At 31.6% G+C, this 22,297-nt stretch overlaps 2 protein-coding genes across 3 annotated transcripts; one reads left to right on the top strand and one right to left on the bottom strand.

The window, feature by feature from the left end:
* Positions 1–52: 52 nt before the first annotated feature.
* LOC127736624 (uncharacterized protein C7orf57 homolog) lies at positions 53–18,254 on the top strand. 2 transcript variants are annotated; one of them, XM_052247183.1, is made up of 7 exons: positions 53–190; positions 11,679–11,864; positions 12,243–12,366; positions 13,112–13,429; positions 14,180–14,401; positions 16,064–16,156; positions 16,859–18,254. In XM_052247183.1, the coding sequence occupies exons 2-7, from the start codon at positions 11,729–11,731 to the stop codon at positions 16,941–16,943; spliced, it is 978 nt and encodes a 325-aa protein (XP_052103143.1). In that variant the 5' UTR covers positions 53–190; positions 11,679–11,728; the 3' UTR covers positions 16,944–18,254. The 2 variants fall into 2 exon arrangements, with proteins under 2 accessions (XP_052103143.1, XP_052103142.1); XM_052247182.1 differs by lacking the exon at positions 53–190 and adding an exon at positions 7,845–7,956.
* On the bottom strand, positions 891–7,695 carry LOC127736625 (protein N-lysine methyltransferase METTL21A-like). The gene is made up of 3 exons (XM_052247185.1): positions 7,399–7,695; positions 3,753–3,864; positions 891–1,283 (listed from the first exon to the last, which is right to left on the bottom strand). The coding sequence occupies exons 1-3, from the start codon at positions 7,654–7,656 to the stop codon at positions 901–903; spliced, it is 753 nt and encodes a 250-aa protein (XP_052103145.1). The 5' UTR covers positions 7,657–7,695; the 3' UTR covers positions 891–900.
* Positions 18,255–22,297: the final 4,043 nt, after the last annotated feature.

Raw genomic sequence — 22,297 nt, 5'->3', positions numbered from 1 at the left:
ACAGAAAGCGTTTTGAGAGATTTTTATTATAGATCCATATCTTATATTGACACAAAATTGGAAAAAGATTACCATGGATTTAAGCATCAATAGCAACCTTTCCACATTTGAATAACAAAAGAGAGTACCAGGCTAGACTGAACAGATAAAACATCCAAATAACCTAGGAAGAGAGATCTTGGCATCAAAGGTATGAATTATAATCTTATTATTTTTCCATTTTTAGTTTGCCTTTTTGATTATTCAGATGGACTTTTATGACTTTTTGAACTATAAAAATTGACGAGCTTGAACCTACTTCTTACATATATAGATCCTTAGTTACACAGAATAGAAGAGATTCCAATTTCAATTTTATGAATGAACTGTCCCAGTTGACCTGGGGTTGTTCGGGGAAATCGTGACTTGAAGATAATTGCTTTGTGACGTCTGGGAAAAAGCACCAATTGGAAGATCATCTAGGCAAACATTCAAACTTTAGATTGTCTTTTGGTTTTTCATGTTGTTTGGGTTTTTTTATTTATGTATACCCCTTAATAATCTATTATTCAGAAATACAAATGTGGTGATTGTTGCGGATACCATCTTACAGTATACACTCTAGGGTAATTTATAGATAAATAATGTGCAAGCCTTTTGCATGTTATGTGTCCATTTTACCAGTATATCATAACTATTATGCATTTTCTATAGAGCATTTTACTTTTATCTAATTATAAGAACACAAATATTCATCGAAAATAAACCAGTAATATTTCATGACCATCAAGCTGAGCAAAGATGAGCAGAAGTCTGTTTATAGCAAGATGTAAATTTCTACATGTATATGACGTTGACGTATTACAAACTATCCCGTACACACATGACATACATATTTATAACACATTCAGGACATTTAGCTCAATATTTTATTTTTTTACATAGAAAAATTTTAATATCTTTCTCCCTGTCATGCAAAACTTCTTGTAACGTAAAGTGTTTCTGCACCATATCTAAAAATCTTGTGTCTCTATCGTATCGTATTTTACACGACAAGTATATTTTTGTCTCATCATGACTGAGATGTAGTAGTGTTTCTAACAATGCATCAAACACCTCCTCCACATAGATGACATCAGCTCCTAGAATGATATCGTACTTTTGAGGAAATTTATGAAGGTCTCTTGTCCAGTCTAAGATTTTAACTGAATATTTGACATTTTCTTTGTCTTTAAGATTTTCCTTTACAACACGTTTTAGGTAGGAATAGACTTGCTCCCTGTCTGTGATCACAACATTAGCTCCTGAAATTAAATCATCTTTGTATTAGTTATATTGTTATTAGTGAACAACTTCTTTGTTAAGTATTGGTTCCCTAAAGCTGACAAAACTTTAAAAGTACAGACTTCAGACTGTTCAGACTCATCCAGAAAATAGCTCTAGACAAGGACATGAAGAAAGTAATAAAGGTGAGGTGGGTCTGAAAAGACATGTAAAGTAGCTTACATAACAGTTTAAGCATGCTAAGGGCTTTTCAAGAATTAATTGAATGGGGGAAAGGGGGGTGTCTGAATGCACTTTGATTAAAATTTGATGGGTGGTTGTTCTTTTAGACAGATAGCCTTAATAATAATATGAAATAATCAATTGAAATATTATGCATGATGAGGTTAAATAAAAAGTGTGTTCCGACCCCCCCCCCCCCCCCCCCATATATTTATTTCTGGAAGGCCCTAAGGTCAGTAAGGAACCTGAGTTTTGAGTAAAAATTAAAAATTTTATAAACACAAAATCGTGCGCCCCTTTTTGCAGATATGGCAAAATCAATGCTTTTGTGCTGCATGAAACAACCAACATGACCAAATGTATTTTGATGACAAAATATCAATGAATATAAATGCATAATGACCTTATGTCAGAACATATGGTTGTACGGAAATGCCATTGAAATAAGGTGTTTGTTTTGGGAAGAAATGCAAATCTATACAAGATCTTAAAGGTTTCCCTTTTGTAGTATAGATATATGGAAAATTACATACATCATGTACTAATGCATATGAAATACCACCTATTTTTATTGGATAAACATATAAATCATGTAAATAGGTGATGTTCAATTGTCATTAGCTACTATTTATTGTTTTAAAACATGCTGAAGAGTCTGTGAAACTTTTATTGACAATGTACAGACAGGCAGATAAATGAACAGATGGACACAATGTTCAATTTATTCCTTGCTATGATTCTGGATTGAACATGTAAGCCACTTACAAAACTAAAAATAATGGCCTGTAATTAGTAAAATTCTTAATGGCCTTGTATTTTTACACACATGAAATTTTGAGCTTGTGGTTTATCATGTTTATTGTGAAGGCTGTTACTGCAGCTAAAATACTTCAAGACATCTTACATGTCTGATCCTGCCAGAGAGCCTTGCTTCTACAACCATGACAACACCTAAGCTCTGATTCCTGACCAGTGGATGCTGCCAATTATCATTAATGCTTCAGCATTGAACCACATATCATGAACTCCAAGGTTCTCGAAATCTTTTTTTCTCAGGTGGTTTTGAAGAAAATCTGCTGGTCCTCACTTATGATTTCTATTGCAAAATACCAAAATTGCATAGGTCCTTTGATTATGTTGGTGGTCAAAAGTTAAACCTTTGGACCACCATTTTTTTGAGAACTCTGGAACTGGTGTCTATTAGTGATATCTAAACACCTTAATACAAGATATGATCCGACTTTAACCTTTGTTACCAAAAATTGATGCTACAACCAGTCAGGGATACTACTTAAACAAGTGATTTCAGAATCACTCCCTCAAGTGATTTTGGCTGTGAAATATTAAAAATTTTCACACAGACTTTTTAAAATCACTGAAACAAGTAATTTTAGAAGTTAAAATTTAATCACTTTAAAAAGTGTTTATAACATTTTCTTGATATTTTTCCCACAAGCTTGATTTTTTTATTGGTAAAAAGACAACAATTCCATTGAAAAAACAACTATGTATATGCAGAAATTGTCTTTTGCTTGATAAGCCTGACACTTTTACAGTTTTTTAAAATATGCAAAAACTGGAATAGTTTGTAGATCAGGTCATAACCTTGAAGTAGATCATTCTAACTCTAAAGAAAACCAATCTGGTTACCTAATATTGTTGATCTTTGTCTGGTAGTAAGAGTAGTTAATGAATTTTTGATTACAGAAAAATTCCCAAGGGTACTTTTAAAAGCTTTAGCGCACTAACTTACTGCCCAAGCGCACTGGTTTAATTAATATACAAAGAAAAAGTGATAATTGATTTATGTAGGAAAATTATAGAAAAGATTGTGAAAATATGGAAAATCAATGAAATTAGCATTTGAAGATCAAAGAAAACACTAGAATCACTTAAATAGGTGATAACTGAATTTTTCAAATCACTGAAATAAGTGATGATGAAATCACTTGTTAAAGTAGCACCCCTGACTGACAACACCTCCTCCTATGACACATGAGCTGCACCTTATGCAAATAAATATCAATACATCTGTTAACCTATTTTGGTTTGAAAACATCTCTACAGAAAGTCTGTAACTGTTTGAAATTTGAGATGTTATAAAAACCCTACAAAACAAACCAAAATTTACTTTTATTTAGTATTTGAATGTTCCAAAATCAATCAAAGTGTTATACGTGTACATGTACATGTACATGTATATGTGCACTTGCATAAGGGTGATTTCTATCCGACGCAGTTCACATGTTCAATGTATGAACTCTTACCAATTAATGCTGCTACAATGCCAACAATTCCTGATCCTGCTCCAAGCTCTATAACTTCTTTGTTTTTGAATTCTTCTTTATACTTTTCTATGAACTTGCAAAGAACAATTGCCTGCAAATGAAATTAAATCAATGTTTAATAAAATTGAGAATGGAAATGGGGAATGTGTCAAAGAGACAACGACTCGACCATAGAGCAGACAACAGCCTGTATTTTAACCCTTTTTTTAGATCTTTTGTTGCAATTTTTTACGAGACACATGTACACAGGTACATGGATATATTGGACATGATTGAAGCCATATAATCATTGTTAATAGTTGTAATAAAAATCTATGTAAGCATTTTTGATTCTCTAAGCAAAGCCAAAGAAAAAGTATGTAGCTTTCCAATATATTGGTATGGTAACTGTAAACAGTTCTATCGTTGGTTTGGTCATACAAATGATTTTTCGAGACTGTATTCTATAGATGAAAAGAAAAACAGCCAATATATGTATCTGCTAGTAAGATTATTTATTTTACTAGTTTTAATAGTTGAATTTTTATTTACTGGCATTTCTTTGTAAAGCTTAATCTGTAAAAGTAATCAGTCAACATGGTAATGGGTCCATTTGTCCTAAAAACATGCTCACCCTAGGTAAGTCCATTTTTATGCCCCCGCCGTAGCGGTGGGGGCATTAAGTTTTACCCTTTTCCATCTGTACGTACGTTGGTTTTCATTCTCTAACTTGAGTTTGCCTCAACCAAATGTTATTTCGGATGACGACACCAACGTCATACCAATATACAACCACAAAATTTTTTTGCGGTCGTATAAAAATTGCAAAATTTTTATTTTCTTCTAAATATCAAGTTATTTTTGAAATTGGACTTATCTTCATTTGTCCATAATTATAGTTGAATCAACTACAATCAATGCTATATACAATGCAATGTTTAATTTTGACTTCCACTGATAAAACACAGATCAAGTTGAATTTGGGTAGTATCACTTTAACCATTATTGAGTTATGCCCCTTTATAAATCGAAAGATTGCAAAACTTTTAGTTTCCATTCTGTAACTTAATTTCTTTTTAATTCAATTCTATTTAAACATGTTAAATTTATATTTAAAGTAGATATATAGCAAACAGGCTACAAAACACAAGCTCAAGTTAGCCTTTCAAATTAACCACATAATCAGGACAACTTGGACTATATATCTGCAAAGCTCCCAAATAGTTGAAATACAATAAAAAAAAATAATAAAATAAATAAACATTAAACTTTTTAAAAGCTATTATTCATGACATGTCAGACCAAGACAACTCTGGTCAATTTAGAACATTCTGACCTATTGTGAAAAACAACTGCCATGTGTCATTGTGTGAAAATCAACTTGAACCACTCTGAAAGACTAATCTGACCACATTTAAGGCCACACCTTATCAGTTTCAAAGACCACTCTGACCTCTGTTAATCTAAGAGGAAATTATTAAATGTTGGAGAGTGTCAATTGTAGAAGATGCACATAGACCTATTTGACCTAGGTGAGCGACACAGGCTCTTTAGAGCCTCTAGTTTCTTTAGTGATAATTGTTTCTTTCAGCCTTTTTTGATACACAGACTTGTTTTTCAACCCTTCTAATATAGCTAAAAAGGTATCAATAAAGTTTTTGACTCATTTTCATTTAAAACAATTATATTTGTAAATAAACATGATAAAGAAGTAGCAATAAAGTTCTGACTCATTTTCATTTAAAACTATTATATTTGTAAAATGTAAGACAAGATTTTTATTTGCAGAAAATGATTTTCTTAGTCCATATATTATCTAGAATTATAACTGTCATGACTGTTCTTAAATGCAAACATTTTTTATCAGTAGAGATTTTTTATTACAGACGATAATAATAAGCTTATTATACATCTATTTCAACCATAGTCAAGAAGTTTTTATATATATATTTAGAATTTTTTTACAAGTATACAGACATGACAGATATAAGCATGATAAGGATTTGAAACTTTCTATGAGCAATGTTTAGTTTTTTAACTTAGATACTAAATGTATAAAGTTTTAAACAGTTAGTGTTTCATTAGTCAGATTTTTATGGCTGGATATTTATTGTTTTATGTGTAAATATTAGAAAATTTGTAGATGTTTTGTGACAAACATCATCAAGATTATGCAACACTTTAATAAATATGTTTATTAAAATGATATTTGTACTGTCAGATTGAAATATTTTATAATTTCCCCTTTGTGTTTTTTGTTAATAAGTTTGGGTAATCATCTTAATGTTCAATCAATTAGGCAGCTTGATCTGTCTCAAAATTATGACACCTCAATTTTGGTTAAAGTTCCTTTGAATTGATACTTTTTAATTAGCATGCTTGTTTTTCTGCTACTACCATATAATATGCCTAATGAAATAACAGGGATCAACAACTCATTCAAAATAATTAAATAAATTTATGTCATTAAGACTGTGATGGTTTTATCATGTATTTAAAAAAGCAAAGGTCAAATATTTCAAAGTTGAACTAAATAAAATATCTCTGTAACCTATATACAATTACAGATCAGTTCTGAATTGTTATAAGTATTATGATAAGCAAAACAAAGTTGCATAATCCACTTGATACAAACTGATAACCCCCAGGAGCTCAACAGGTAGCACCAGGCCTGTCTCATATTAAGTAATGTAAAATCAAGAGTATGAACGAAGAGCAAATATTAGTGAGGGTGAAAAGACCCAGGGCCAGTGGATCTCTATTCATCAGAAATGTGGTTAATGGCATGCTACTGTAATTAACATTGAATTTTTTTCAAAAGATAAAAGTTAATGCTTACAATAAGCATATTTTCTGTTTGACACTTACAATGTACTGTCAATGACAGTAGCTAAATAAAAAAAGAATGTGTCCATGGGACAAGGATGTCCTCATTGGTAAATATACAGAGAATTCAGCACTTTTCCATTTATAAAGGGACATAACTCTCGAGAACAGTGAAAATGAGGCCACCCTAATTTGAACTTGGTCTCTGTTTGGTGGTTATAAGTATTGTGCATATAAGTTTCATAACATTTGGTTGAGAAAAACTTAAGTTAGAGAATGGAACACAATTTTGGGATGTCTGTACATACAGACAGACAGACAAGGGTAAACCATAATGCCCCCTTTGTCGCAATGTTCAGAGGCATAAAAATACAATGTGCCTATAAGGCGTATACAATTAATATTTTCGGCTCATTTGACACTAAAGGGAAAAAACAGACAGTGTATTAGGATTGATGATGAAGGCCATTTCTATTATACACTCATGTATAAAACAAACTTATACATGTACACAGAATTTAAGATTATGTGGAATAATCACTTTTAAAGGCTTTTTGGGATTCTTGAGTTCAGAGCGATTTTCTCTGTTGGCCAATCAGGGCTCTATATAATCCCATTTTGAGATTATGTATCTAGAACAATATTCTGATTTGGCCACCTTCAGAAAATCCCTCCAGACACAGAATCCTGAAAGGGATTAGGCACTGGACTTGGAATCTTTCTCAGTTGCATAGGAAACACCTGATTCATAATGAATTGATTGCATTCTTCTGTCTGACAAATCACAAAAATTTTACTTAATATTATTTGAATAGCTTACAGCATCCCATACAACTGCTGCAACTCCTAAATTTCCCCAGTCTTGTTTTATCACAAGTTCTGTATTTACAAAATTGAAAGTCCTGGACGTCTTAACCAATGGGGACAATTTGCTCTCATCGTACACCACTACGGCCGTGGATGACTGTTGACAAGACATCCCACATGTTTCAGTATTCAAACAGTCAGTAAAGTGCAGTGTCAACTCTATAATTAGGACAAAAAGTTTTTGCCTGCTGAAGTGAAAGAGAAACCACATTGGACGATCACGTGATCAGCTCAGAGAGGAAGTGCGAAAGTTTCGAATCTATCTGATTGAATGGACTAACGAGTTCGTTAGTTATCATTTTTTGCAAAAAAAAAATAAATAAATATGTGTGTTTTTTATTTGTTCTTCAAATAAAGTTTCACAATGGGCCTTTGAAAATCTATCCTACTTCTTTTTAAACTTGTAGCTTTGCAAGGCTGTTGCTAAGCGAATACGTACACTTCCGGTCTGTTTATTGTTTTGGTTGAATACACGAAATTATGGCCACGAATAAAAACATAAACGAATGTGGTAAGTCGATTTATGACAATAATTGTGGCTTGCAAGTAGACAATGAATCATAAAATTTCATTGGAAATGAATAAGAAGTTATGGGAAAATTTATCGATAGTTTTTGTCATGAGCTCGTCATCTGTTTTTCTACTTGTGCTGAATATTCTGGCACAGTGAAGTCTCATTTTAAGTATTAAGTATTAAGATTAAGTATGGAAGAAGCATTGCCAAAAAAACATTCATTGATTGTCAAACTAAACTTGCCAACCTGTCAAATTAACTTTTGAATTTGAGTCAGTACTATAGGGGAACTCTGCATAATTTCTAGTTTCAAAATGGCAGTGTCTGAGCGTATCCGCATGCGGGTACGAATAGTCAAATTGCCAATCATAGGCTACGAGTACCCACATCTGGTTTCATATGCCATCGGATAGGGAATAAAAAGTGAAATATATATGGAAATTATCGATAATATGGGAAAAATGTATTCTGTTAAACTTTAAATCTTCGATCTTTAATTTTTGTGTTTCCAGTTCTTCTTTTCTCTGCAGCTGCAATTCACTCCGAGTTTCTTTTATACAGTTGTATAAAATTAATCGACTGATGGTTCTGAACAAATTGTTCCAATTCATGATAACATTGAAATGTCTTCCCCACATGTATATCACTCTCTTCCTTTTTAAGAATATTTATTAATTGAGAAAAACTGTTCACTTTCCTATATATAAATATATTTAAAAATTCTGAGTAGTTTTAATCAATTTATTCACTAATTGCGACAAATTCTGTATATATTTCACGTTTCATTCCCGATCCGATGGCATTTTATTATAAAACCGGATGTGGGTACGCGTAGCCTATGAATTGCAATTTGACTATTCGTACCCGCATGCGGGTACGCGCAGACACTGCCTTTCAAAATAACATGGCAGTGTCCACTAGAATGTTGCTATTTGATATGACACAGGTGTTACCGGTGAAGGAGTAAGAAATACTGATTTTTGCAAAATTAACACTAAATTATGTAGTCAGGCAGGTTTAGGAATTTTTGTCAGATGTTCTGACTCCTTGGGTTTTTTTCTATGATACAGGATAAAATATTTTGCCCCTAATCACCAGCTTTTCTTTTCATAGAAGACTTCATAAAAAGGCCATTACCAAAATCTAAGCAGATTCTAGATTTTTTTCTTAGGATTTGAGACCCAAATAATGCCAATGCTAAATTTAAGGTAAAAGTCTAAGTCAGTCATTTTTTAAAATCAAATTTCTCAAAAAGGAGTTCCATAACCTATAGGTATAACAACATTTAAGTACAGTGTACTAACAAACTGGTTTCGAAAATTTTGCATTTCCTTATTACTAAGGCCATTGATTATTTTTTTAATTTGGCAAATGAAGACATTTTAATTAAAAATTCGTAAGAGTTCCACGGAACCCAGTGTCTTGCCTACTTTTACTGTTGTCTATGTTTTCAGTGTTATAGGGGAATGCACATAATAGATGTTTTAAAAACTTTAACAGCAGACTGTATGTAATGTTAACTGGGAAAAAAAACTAAGTCCATTTATAAGTTATATACGGAAAAACAGGTACTAAATTTTTACAAAATTTCCTTCTAGATACTAGCTTTTGGTCATAGACAAGCTTCTGCTCATGTTTGATACAAATCCAGGATAGTAAGAAAGTTATTAAAATTTTTAAAACTTTAACCACAGAGTAAATGTAATGTTGACTGGCAGAAAAGCTAAGTCCATTTATAAGAAAAATATACAGAAAAACAGGATTTTTTTTTTACAAAAATTACTTCTTGATACTATCTAATGATCATAAACAAGCTTCTGTCCAAGTTTGGTAGAAATGCAGGATAGTTTAAAAAAGTTATTAAAATTTAAAAAACTTTAACCACAGAGTGAATGTAATGTTAACTGGCAGAAATCCTTAGTCCATTGAGAAGTAAAATATGGAAAAATAGGATTTTTTTTTGACAAAATTTACTTCAGGATACTATCTTATGATCATAACCAATTTAAGCTTCTGTCCCAGTTTGGTAGAAATCCAGGATATTTTAAGAAAGTCATTAAAATTTTAAAAACTTTAACCACAGAGTGAATGTTACATGTATGTTAGTTAACTGGCAGAAAAACTAAGTCCATTTTTAAGTAAAAATACGGAAAATAGGATTTTTTTTTTACAAAATTTACCTCTGGATACTACATGTACACTGTATCTAATGATCATAAACAAGCTTAGAACTGTCCAAGTTTGGTAGAAATTCAGGATAGTTTAATAAAGTTATTATAATTTTAAAAACTTTAACCACAGAGTGAATGTAATGTTAAGTGGCAGAAAAACTAAGTCCATTTAGAAGTAAAATATGGAAAAACAGAATTGTTTTTTACAAAATTTACTTCTGGATATATACTATCTTATGATCATAACCAATTTAAGCTTCTGTCCAAGTTTGGTAGAAATCCGGGATAGTTTAATAAAGTTATTATAATTTTAAAAACTTTAACCACAGAGTGAATGTAATGTTAACTGGCAGAAATCCTTAGTCCATTGAGAAGTAAAATATGGAAAAATAGGATTTTTTTTTGACAAAATTTACTTCAGGATACTATCTTATGATCATAACCAATTTAAGCTTCTGTCCCAGTTTGGTAGAAATCCAGGATATTTTAAGAAAGTCATTAAAATTTTAAAAACTTTAACCACAGAGTGAATGTTACATGTATGTTAGTTAACTGGCAGAAAAACTAAGTCCATTTTTAAGTAAAAATACGGAAAATAGGATTTTTTTTTTACAAAATTTACCTCTGGATACTACATGTACACTGTATCTAATGATCATAAACAAGCTTAGAACTGTCCAAGTTTGGTAGAAATTCAGGATAGTTTAATAAAGTTATTATAATTTTAAAAACTTTAACCACAGAGTGAATGTAATGTTAAGTGGCAGAAAAACTAAGTCCATTTAGAAGTAAAATATGGAAAAACAGAATTGTTTTTTACAAAATTTACTTCTGGATATATACTATCTTATGATCATAACCAATTTAAGCTTCTGTCCAAGTTTGGTAGAAATCCGGGATAGTTTAAGAAAGTTATTAAAATTTCAAAAACTTTAACCACAGAGTGAATATTTGTGGACGACGACGATGCCGACAACGGAATGTAGGATAGCTATGTCTCGCTTTTGCGACAAAAGTCACAGGCTCGATTAAAATCACTAAATTGTGAACAAAAATTAAAAAGCAGCTGTTCAGTAAAAAAAATGGGAACTGAAATGTTCTGATACTGAAATGTTTGGAATTATAGAGCCAAATTGTTTTGAACAAGGTGATGATCGAAGCACCTTGTTACACTCAAAGTTACCAATTAGTTATAAAAATGATAATAATTGAAGCTGGCATCTACATGTATACAATGACCTTTAACTGGGACTCTTAAGAAATTATTTCTATCTCATATTGATATCTATTTTTTATAATGTTTTATATTATATAAAAATAAGAAGATATGGTATGATTTCCAATGAGACAACTCTTCTCCAAAAGAGACAAAATGACATAAAAGATTACTGGTAACAACTGTAGGTCATCAGACTTCAACAATGAGCAAAACCCATACTGCATAGTAAGATATGATATTATGACTGTTATGTGAATGTACATGTATGTATATACATTTTTTATTTGTGCATGTCCAAATTAATAATTTAAAAACAAATGTCTTTTAAGGTTGGTTCTACCATGCCCCTGCTAAACCAAAGGCACCATCAGAGCCTGTGATGTTACCAGCAACCTCACAAATCCCAGGACTGAATGCTGAAATAGAAGGACAATATCAGGATGACCCAATTAAACCACTGTTCCGTGAGACGGATTCTAAATATATCAGACTGGCCAAACAGGGTGGTAGACAAAGTAAGATTATCTCATTGCATAATTATACAATATTAAATTTCTATTTGAATATAGGCCTATAAATATATGGCTATCTTATGGTTTAAAGAAATTAAACTATATTAATTAAATTGAAGAAGTAGCCTTATTTGGTGAACATTTAATCTTAAGTTTTATGTTAAATGTTGTCTTTTCAACTTTTTTTTCTTTCCATGATGTTGTCTGTCTTTCTCTGTTTTATGTAAACCCTGGAATTTTTATGACATTATATCAGTTTATATCAGTACTTTCTTTTTAATAAATTATATTATAATTATGTTAATAAGAAGTTGAGTGTTTTCATCAGTAGTAAAGTAGTCTTAATTCATTTAATGAATTGTTTGGTTTTGTAAATTGTAGATTTGTTACAGTTCAAAGAAAATCCAAACATGCGTGAAAGAGCACCAAAAGGATATCCCAGGCCTGAATGGTTTTATCTCGAGGATAATGCCCTTGAGGATGCTGAATTGAAAAAGACCGAACAGTAAGAGTTTTTATTTGATAAAAATAAAACTTTCTTTGGTAGCAAACGTACCTGATCAAGTTCTTTAAAGATACATGTTGTTTAGGAAAGAAAGGATATGTGATCGATTTTCATTTTACAAAAAAAGAGTCAAAAGATACCATGGGGACATTCAAAACTCATAAGATGTAAAGAAACTGACAACACCATGCCAAAAATGAAAAACAACAAACAAACAAACAAGTCCACATGAACCCATAAAAAACCAGGGCTGATCTTTGGTGCTCTGGAAGGGTAAATAAAAATAAATAAAAACTAGAAAATAGCAAATATAAACAAACCTTTGATTCTGATCTTCATCTTGAAATTTGCTTGAAGGTCATTCGATCAAGATGTATGAAGGGATCATCTTCACATTGTTTTTAGTAAACTATAACTGTAAGGTTTTTTTTTGTTTTTTATACCATGTATATTTAAATGTCTCAGAGCTGCTAGATAGAAATATACATGGAGCCCAGGGAAGTTGTTTAGAAATCTCAAAACTTCATTAGGTTGGTGTTAAATACTAATTTTTGTAAAGTGAAAAAGTATTTGAAATTGAAAAGTTTTCTAAGTGCCCACTGTGAGTACCATATGTTTTAATGGAACCCCTCCCTCTTTCTTTGTGGACTTTTTATGGGACCTGCTTTGAACACCATAGCGCCAAAGCTACAAAATGTCCTTGTTTTTAGTTTGACTCTTGTATGTAATTTATTTTCTTTTGTAGACTCAATCATGACATTGAATATCAGTACATGGTACCTGAATATATGGTCCATGAGGAATGGAAACCTGAAACAGACTTCTATGAGAGACCAAGAAGGCAACCATTCTCCTTTGATAGGTTGTCAGCATTTGAGAGGGAAGGAGAAAGAGTAACAGATAAGACAATTAAATTGCCAGAAGTTAAAAAACCTGGCTTTGGTGTTCGCAGTGCTAAGCCATTAAAGACAAAGCCAAGACCACAAGAAAGGACAAAACCATCAACAGTAGCTAAACAGTCCCAGTTAGAACAGGAACGACCTCATCTTAAATATTTACCATTGTAAGTGAAATTATCTAATTTTTTTGGATACTAATTATAACTAAAAACCTCTTGAAATATAAAAATTAGAATTCAATGTCTTCCATATTGCCTTAACTTGACATAGTTTAGGGATTTTTATTACAGAAAGTGTTTTATATTTTTTTTTTAACAGATTTTCACTGTTTCAACAATTGATTCGCTATTTTAGCATTATTTGTTAGAACCAGACTGCAAACGTAACACAAACAACATTTCTTTTTTTTTTTATGTCTGATATTAACTTGAGATATATAGGTACTTAGTCTCAGATTTTTCGATATATATTGAAATTGGAATAAAATGTGATTCGTGATATAAAAATTTTTGGTAAGTGAAAAATATTCATTTTGTGTCAAGCAGCTGATATAATTCAATATATTTGTGTGACAAAATTCTGAAAATCTATTTATAATGTTTAATTTGGGTCCAATATGGAAAATGCAGGAACCCTATAGTTTTGACTTTGGCTGTCTCTCGTCAACAATTTTGGTTAATGTAAAATATGTTATCATGAATTGAATTCTGGTGTCAAAACTTATCTGTCTGCTCCCATTTTCAAAATGATTGTCAAAAAAGAATTTTGAGAAACAACGCTACTCTTACACAATTTAAAATATAGATAGATACTTAAATCTGCTTCATTTGGACTCTGCTGGATAGTTGTCTCATTGGCAATCATACCACATTTCCTTATCTTATATAACTTAAAATTTGATATTTATTATTCAGACCTGAGGGAGATTCAAATGGAAATGGCAAACCATCTATGTCAAAGATTCTAGGATATGAATATGAGAAAAAGTGGCACGACGAGGTCAACAAATGGCAATTCAAACAAGATAAACTGAGAGCACAACATAGAGCCATGCTAAATGAACAGGATAAAGAACAAGGGGCATCAGAATACAAGTCAACCTTTGGGAAACCAGCCAGACCCCAATATGTCCAAGAGTAAGTATAATTCAAACAAATATCCCATCAAACCAACATTCAACAAACCTAAGTCCAGGAATATAGAATATCTCCTGTATACTATTCATAATTTACCCCCATAAAACCAACATTCAACAAACCTAAGTCCAGGAATATAGAATATCTCCTGTACTATTCAGAATTTACCCCCATAAAACCAACATTCAACAAACCTAAGTCCAGGAATATAGAATATCTCCTGTACTATTCAGAATTTACCCCCATAAAACCAACATTCAACAAACCTAAGTCCAGGAATATAGAATATCTCCTGTACTATTCAGAATTTACCCCCATAAAACCAACATTCAACAAACCTAAGTCCAGGAATATAGAATATCTCCTGTACTATTCAGAATTTACCCCCATAAAACCAACATTCAACAAACTTAAGTCCAGGAATATAGAATATCTCCTGTACTATTCAGAATTTACCCCCATAAAACCAACATTCAACAAACCTAAGTCCAGGAATATAGAATTTCTCCTGTACTATTCAGAAATTATTGGGATGTTTTTATGAATGCAAAAAATAAAACCTTATTACATTTGCATTTAAAAACTTTTGCATTCTTAATTTCAGAAGTGATATTCCTTCATAAAATTTTAATAGTCACATTAATTAGATTTCACATTTTTGCCAGTGGTCAAGGATTGACAATTATAAGTACATGCATTAAATTCTGAATTTACAGTATTTGTTTTACTCACAGTATTAAATTCTAAATGTAGTCAAATTCTAGTGATAACTGGATATTAGTGAATCTTTATCATATTTGTACTGTAAACATTTTTCAATAATTTTAAATATTTCCAAAACAATAAAAAAAAAACGTTATTCCGTGTTAGATTTGAACATGTTGCTGTTGAAAGCATTTTGATCCAAACTACAAATTTTTAATGTTTTTGTTAAATTTTGCATTGAAGGAGGTCACTTATCAAAATTAATTAATTTATTGTCCTACAGATAATATATTTCTTTACTTCACACAGCAATTGAGTTTTTGTTAAGGGTGTCCTTCTGATATATTTTGTTGAAAATTGCTGGTTTGCAGCTATCTTCAGGCATTTATGATTTGGTGACCTGTTTAGAAATAAGCCTTCCTCTTTGTATTTGACTTTTTTACTATTAGAAATTGGCTCTGAATTGGCACTACTTCCTAACTTTTAATGCTTGCTTGTTAGCCAAGTTAATTATTAACTCAGTCAGGCTAACACATATCATCATGAGTTAAATTTGCATTACTACTTGATATAAAAAGAATGGTGAATTTATCAATGAGACAGCAACCTAAAGACACAATTAAACAGATAAAAGACTGATGCTTAATTATCAATAATTATTTTAGCTGCTGTTCCCTTTAAAGAATACAAACAACAAATTCACTATCGGTCAATTTCGGCAAATTTGTGTACACCTAAATGTAGAAATATAAATATAAAAGAACAAAATTATGATGAAAAAATATCACAAAAGTGCTTATATACAAATGATAGAATGGAAGTCCAGGAAGATACTAGAAAAAATACTTGTAAGTCATGAACATTCCAGTATATCTTACGATCTATTTATGTTGTAAGATTTTTTGTGAAAAAATTCCCGGAGCTATATATAAAATATATTATTGATGCTTTTTACAGAAAAGGAAGAAAAGTATATGACACAAGATCCTACAAATCACCCACTACAGACAAAGCAGCGAATCAAGAAAAAGAATTGTTCAAATTAACAAGGTATGATTCTTATTTATGATTAAAAGGAGATTTGAGGGTAAGCATCAATAAGATATTTGAGGGTAAGCATCAATAAGATATTTAAGGGTAAGCATCAATAAGATATTTGAGGGTAAGCAACCAAATGACACATAATAACCAATAGATGTGCCTTTAAACAATAGATAAGTGTCTAAACAATGTGTCATACTCTTAACCACACCAAAGTCTAAGAAAGTTTTTGTATTAGTAATAGTGTTTTATCATTCGAGAAAGGTTGTTTTATATTACCCCTTGACTACATGATTTAATCCTTGATTTTGTGTCCAGTATCAGAATGCAAGGAAGTATTGGATGTCAGTCAAAAATTAGTTATCAAGCATCAGAATATAACCAAAATGGGCATCAGTTAGAATATATGTTATATATAGTACACTACTACATATAAAATTCTAGAAATTTCAGTTTTGCCCTTAAGTGGGGTGAAAGGAATATGAGTAAGTGGAGAATGTTGTTTCCACACTGACTTTCAGTGGAATAGAAGCAATAGTTAATATTTCAGATTTTTACATCAAATTTACTTTTCGCAGTGTGATTTCTTTAGAACTAATATTGCCTATCAATAAACTTATATTCTAATTCTAAATCATATGTAAATTTTGCATGTTCTAATTTCTTGGTGTACAATTTAGCAAGATTCATAATGTCTTATATTCTTTTCAGATTTAAGAATGTTGGTTCCAAGATAGATTCACACAATCCACTAGTAACATCCAATTCAAACAGACCGGCAGTGGCAAGCCATTAACCTGGGTGGGAAGTGGCATTTCCTTACCCACAGTCAGGCAGTGGCAGGCCATTGTAACTAACAATCACTGAACAATATAATATTATCTAAATGAACAAATTTTTGAAATAATATTTATGTTGCCTTAGAACCAGTATACCACAAAATATTATACAAGCAACAAGTTTTAGTAACATCAATCAGAGAGATTTTTCAACTAGAACAGTTTGTGAATGATTTATAGTTTTGGAAAACATTCTATGTTGAGCGATCCGTTTACAAACATACAACTCAATGCAATTATGTAAGGATTTTAATGAAAACATCTTTAGTTAGCGGTCAGTTTTTTAGTTGTTGAATATTTTCATTTTGTTTTAGAAGTTATTAGGCAGTTTGTATAATTTGTTTTCAACTGTTCTTATAATGAATAAGTTTTATCAAGTGCCTTGTTTCAACTTTTGTTACCAATGATCTTAAAACCATTGTTAGTAATTTTTATTGTGTCATTTTATAAGGTTTATTTTTATAGTAAAAACAGTCTTTTAACATCATTTTGACCTTACACACCCATGATGAAGAAAGATTTTTTTTTACTAACAGCTATGAGTCCCATTGTGGCATCAGAAATCGTGATAAATATTTAATTTGGTATATATGTTCTAACAAAATTTTCACTATGTACAGCGGTTAAAAAATATTTTATAGCTAATCATTTTTTTTAAAATTAGTGTTATTAGTTTAAAAACATTTCCTCATTATTGGTAATTTTCTCTGAATTAAATCAGTAGATGGTATATTACACGTTCACTTTATATCATCAGTAATCAACCTGTGATTTACTCTACACCAGCAAGAGTTAACAGAATTATCCTGTGTTAACTGTGCATAGTATTGGATTATCTTAGTTGAGAAAACACACAAGCAACATAGTTTATAGTTAACTTAAGTATCTGACATATCTGGCATATATAATTTGTAATGTTGTTACTTTTTAATTGAGAACTTTTCTGGTGTAGGGGAGATAATCCAATTTGAATTGTGTTACATTGCCATTTACAAATGCACTGTACATCTGGTACTTACTTGGGCCTTGTGTGTTTTTCTATTTTTAGGACTCAGATCATTGTCAAAAGAAAGTATTATTTTATTTTTTGACTTTTCATAACATTATACTTTTATATTGCAAGAAAATGCATCTTGTTGAATTTTCTTTACATTTGTTAAGACATGGTTTTTGTAAAAAAGATTTTATGTACTACATAATTTTCTTTGCATTTGAAGTTGTTGTGCAATTTTGAATGTAGATAAAATAAAGAAATAATGATAAAAGTGTTTACAATCTATTTTCTTTGATGTATCCCCGTAAGTGGGTTTCTGTTGTAATTTTTGTATGTTTATTTGTTGGTATTTTACACCACTTCCTTCACCCAAGGCCTAATCAAGGCGGCCAGGTTCTATTGGTGGAGGAATTGGAGTTATTACAGGGAACCACTGACCTTTCCTAAGATCAGGTGAAATGAGAATAGACATAGAAAATAAATGTAGTTCAGACAATTTCACATACAATAGGTTAAATTATCATTATTGTTTGTGTGTAACTGAATTTTCATTTTGTGGGTTCAGGTGAACCTTTAAATCTAAGTGTTCAAGTACAGAAAATAGAAGTGGTTAAAACCATGAAATCAAGTACAAATGTATCCACGAACATTCAATTGTTTACTCAAACCACAAAAATTACTACACAGGAACATAACGAATATATACAGTAATTCATAGAGGACAATAAAAAGTAAAACTACGCTTTTGGTACATAGTGTATTTTTACCTCTCCTATTTTCGTCACTTGACGTCCTTAGTCTGCTGTCGTCCGTTAACTTTTACAAAAATCTCTGCAATTAACTACTGGGCCGATCGGAACCAAAAATGTGTCCAGTGATTACTCCTACATACCTACAGGGCTAAAAATAGAACATAAATCTACACGGCTAAAATAGCACATAAATAGAATAAAATTCAAGTTTTGTCTATTATCTTGAAAACTGCTATAGATAGAGAAAATCTGACATGGTCTATGTACTCTCTACTTATTCTTTTATATTTGCCTATAATTTGGAATACTAAACAAGATAGAGAGAAACTTAAGCATACAAAAATGTTCAGCAACACAAGGTCTACATCGCTAAAATTATAAAAAATTATAAGGATAGGAGTTATTGCTCCTCAATGATAATTTTGACAAATCTTTTGCATGTTTGTTTAATATCTTGAAAGCTATGTATGACAGATAAAGAGAAACTTTAAATAGCAAAAATTATCAGCAGGACAAAGTCAAATTTATCAACATGGCTGAAGCCTATTGTTGAATTCTTATGAGAGTTATTTCCCCTTACTGACAATTTTTACCAATTTCTTGCATTTTTGGCCAAAACTCCAACAGATGGAAGAAAAATTTCAAAAAGCAAAAGTTATCAGAAGGACAAGATTTGCAAAAATATGAACATGGCTAGAAATTTTGGTTGAGTCCTTATAGGAGTAATTGCCATTTGATGATGATTTGTACCCAACTTTTGAATATTATTATACAGAAAATATAATAGATAGTGAGAAACTTTATAATACAAAAATGATGAGCAAGACAAGATCTACCAACAATGATGAATTTGACTAATCTTTTATGTGTTTGCTTATTATCTTGAAAACTACAATAGGTAAAGTTGCCATGTTTTGCATTTTTGGTCAAGACTACAGTAGATGAAGAAAATTTTTAACAGCAAATATGATTGGATTGATTGATTGATTGTTGGTGTTTTAACGCCACTTTTAAGTGCCACATTTGGGCTATTTCGTGGCAGTCAGATTTTATTGGTGGAGGAAGCTGGAGTGCCCAGAGAAATCACCGACCTTCGATAGGAAAACTGACAATCCTAGTCAATTAAGATTGGAGTCAAGTGCACCTGCACGAGCAGGGTTCGAACTCACAACCTCAGTGTTGACTGGCTAGTGATTACAGTAGTAGAACTACTTAGACCAATTGGCCACCAAGGCCCCAAATATGATCAGAAGGACAAGATCTGCAAACATTACAGCATGGCCTGAAATTACAATCAACTTATAGGAGTTGATGCCCTTTGATGCTGATTTTTACCCATTATTGTACGACCGCAAAAAATTTGTGTTAGTATATTGCTATCATGTCGTCGTCTGAAGACATTTGGTTTCCAGACAATAACTTTAGTATAAATGAATGGATTTCTATGAAATTTAACCACAAGGATCAATAGCACAAAAGGAAGGTTGGGATTGATTTTGGGGGTCATGGTCCAAACTGTTTAAGAATTAGGGGTAAAAAAGAGTCCAAAAAAGGCATTTTTCTAGTTTCTGGACAATAACTTGTGTATAAGAATATGGATCTCTATGAAATTGTACCACAAGGTTCCATACCACAAAGGGAAGGTTGGGATTGACTTTGGGGGTTATGGGCCAAACCGTTCAGGAATTAGGGGCAAAAAACAAGGCTTTTCTGGTTAATGGACAATTACTTAAGTATTAGTCTATGGATCCTTATGAAATTGAAACACAAGGTTCCATACCAGAAAGGGAAGGTTAGGTTTGACTTTGAGGGTTATGGCTTAAATCGTTCAGGAATAAGGGGCAAAAAGGGGGGACAAGGTTTTTCTGGTTTCCGGACAAATACTTATTAATAAGTATTAGTCAATGAATCTCTATGAAATTGTACCACAACTTTCCATACCAAACACAGAAGGTTGGGATCGATTTTGTTGGTTGTGGCTTTAATCGTTATGAAACTAGAGGCCAAATAGGAGCCAAAAACAAGACTTTTCTAATACTGGCTAAGCTGGTTCTAACATAAATTATTTCTGATCTATATATAGAAACAACAATTAAATACTGATATGACAAGAGATACATACCAAATAGGGTGTGTAAATTATTATATTTAGTTTGTAATCAGATTTACTAAGTATTGCGCAACAGCAAAGTATTGCACAACAGCAATTGAAAATAAGTACAAATCTTTTAACCAATTTCAATGAGGATTAATTTAAAGTCTTTAATTGTTTGAGGTTTTTACCATGTATTACTATATTGGATATTTGGACATTTTTAAATAGGTCTACATTGAGGTCCAAAGGGTGCAATATTAGACTTTGTTTGATTTCATCAAAAACTGAATTCTTGTGGTTCTATGATATGCTGAATCTAACTGTGCATTCAGATTTTTTATTTTGGGCCCTGTTTTCAAATAAGTCCATAATAAGGTCAAAAGGGTCTAAAATTAAACTTTGTTTGAATTCGTGTTTTTTTTTTTATATGCTGAATCTAACCATGGATTAGATTTTGGATATTGGACCATTAAGTAGATTAAATGTCCCATTTCAAATTTTTAAGTTATCCGACCACATTTATTCTCTCTCAGAAATCTATAATGTGTCAAATATTTAATTACTATCCAAATTCAGAGCTGTGTCAAGCTTGAATATTGTGTCCATACTTGTCCCAACTATTCAGAGTTCGACCTCTGCGGTCGTATCCAGCTGTGCCAGGCGGAGCGCATTTTTTGCTTATTAAACAGAAACTATAATCGCTATCCACTTCATTTGAACTTTGGTAGATAGTTGTGTCATTGGCAATGATGCCACATCTCCTTATTTTTATAAAGAAAGACTAAAACTATACTAGCAAGACAAGATCTACAAATGAGTCAACTTTGCTGAAATCGTCAGTTGGCGCCTAACAAGAGTAATTCCCCTTAATTTACGATGTTTACCCTTTTTTATATGTTAGACAAAACCTATAGAAGATGAAGAGAAACTGTAATCAGATCTACTTATTGGTCAACAAAACCGAAATTGTAAGTCCACTTCTTATAAGGTATATATATGCCTGGGGCCAGTCTTGGAGTGACTGTGTAGTTAAGGTGTCACATGTTCCAGCAGACTTTATGACCTGATGAGGTAGCAAAGTTCAGGGCGATTTAAAGATTCATTTATCCCTGAAAACCCCCGATCCTGCGCCTAACAAATTAACCATTAAGTACCATGTGAAAATACTAACGGAGAAATTAAGTACCAGGATGAAAAAATCCAGCACAAAGAGAACAGTTGTGTCATAATATTGACCTTAGGATCAGGATCAGGTAGCACATTAAAAATCTGACTCATCTTGTCAGTCTAGTACACAACAGGGTATTTTTATATTTCTGTAATATATTTTGTCATGAATGTAATATTTGCCACTAGACATCAAGCAACCATCATTCAATTGTCAATCTATTGGAAAATTTAACAAGCACTGTGTTACTTTCAATAATTCACAAATCCTTTTGTTAAATGAAAATAGCAAACGCGATTAAA

This window comes from Mytilus californianus, unplaced genomic scaffold (assembly GCF_021869535.1).
Source record: "Mytilus californianus isolate M0D057914Y unplaced genomic scaffold, xbMytCali1.0.p SCAF_34, whole genome shotgun sequence".
In the NCBI taxonomy this organism is placed as follows: domain Eukaryota; kingdom Metazoa; phylum Mollusca; class Bivalvia; order Mytilida; family Mytilidae; genus Mytilus; species Mytilus californianus.
The sequence above is the reverse complement of the archived record's forward strand: the minus strand, read 5'-3'. Positions and strand labels throughout refer to the sequence as shown.

Excerpts from the sequence above, each read along its gene's own strand:
- LOC127736625 (XM_052247185.1), bottom strand. The coding sequence starts at position 7,656 with ATGTGGTTTCTCTTTCACTTCAGCAGGCAAAAACTTTTTGTCCTAATT. Across the intron at positions 3,865-7,398 it reads CAGCAGTTGTATGGGATGCT|GCAATTGTTCTTTGCAAGTT; the intron begins GTAAGCTATTCA and ends TTTCATTTGCAG. Across the intron at positions 1,284-3,752 it reads CATTGTAGCAGCATTAATTG|GAGCTAATGTTGTGATCACA; the intron begins GTAAGAGTTCAT and ends ATTTAATTTCAG.
- LOC127736624 (XM_052247182.1), top strand. The coding sequence starts at position 7,926 with ATGGCCACGAATAAAAACATAAACGAATGTG. Across the intron at positions 13,430-14,179 it reads CATCTTAAATATTTACCATT|ACCTGAGGGAGATTCAAATG; the intron begins GTAAGTGAAATT and ends TTTATTATTCAG. Across the intron at positions 14,402-16,063 it reads AGACCCCAATATGTCCAAGA|AAAAGGAAGAAAAGTATATG; the intron begins GTAAGTATAATT and ends TGCTTTTTACAG.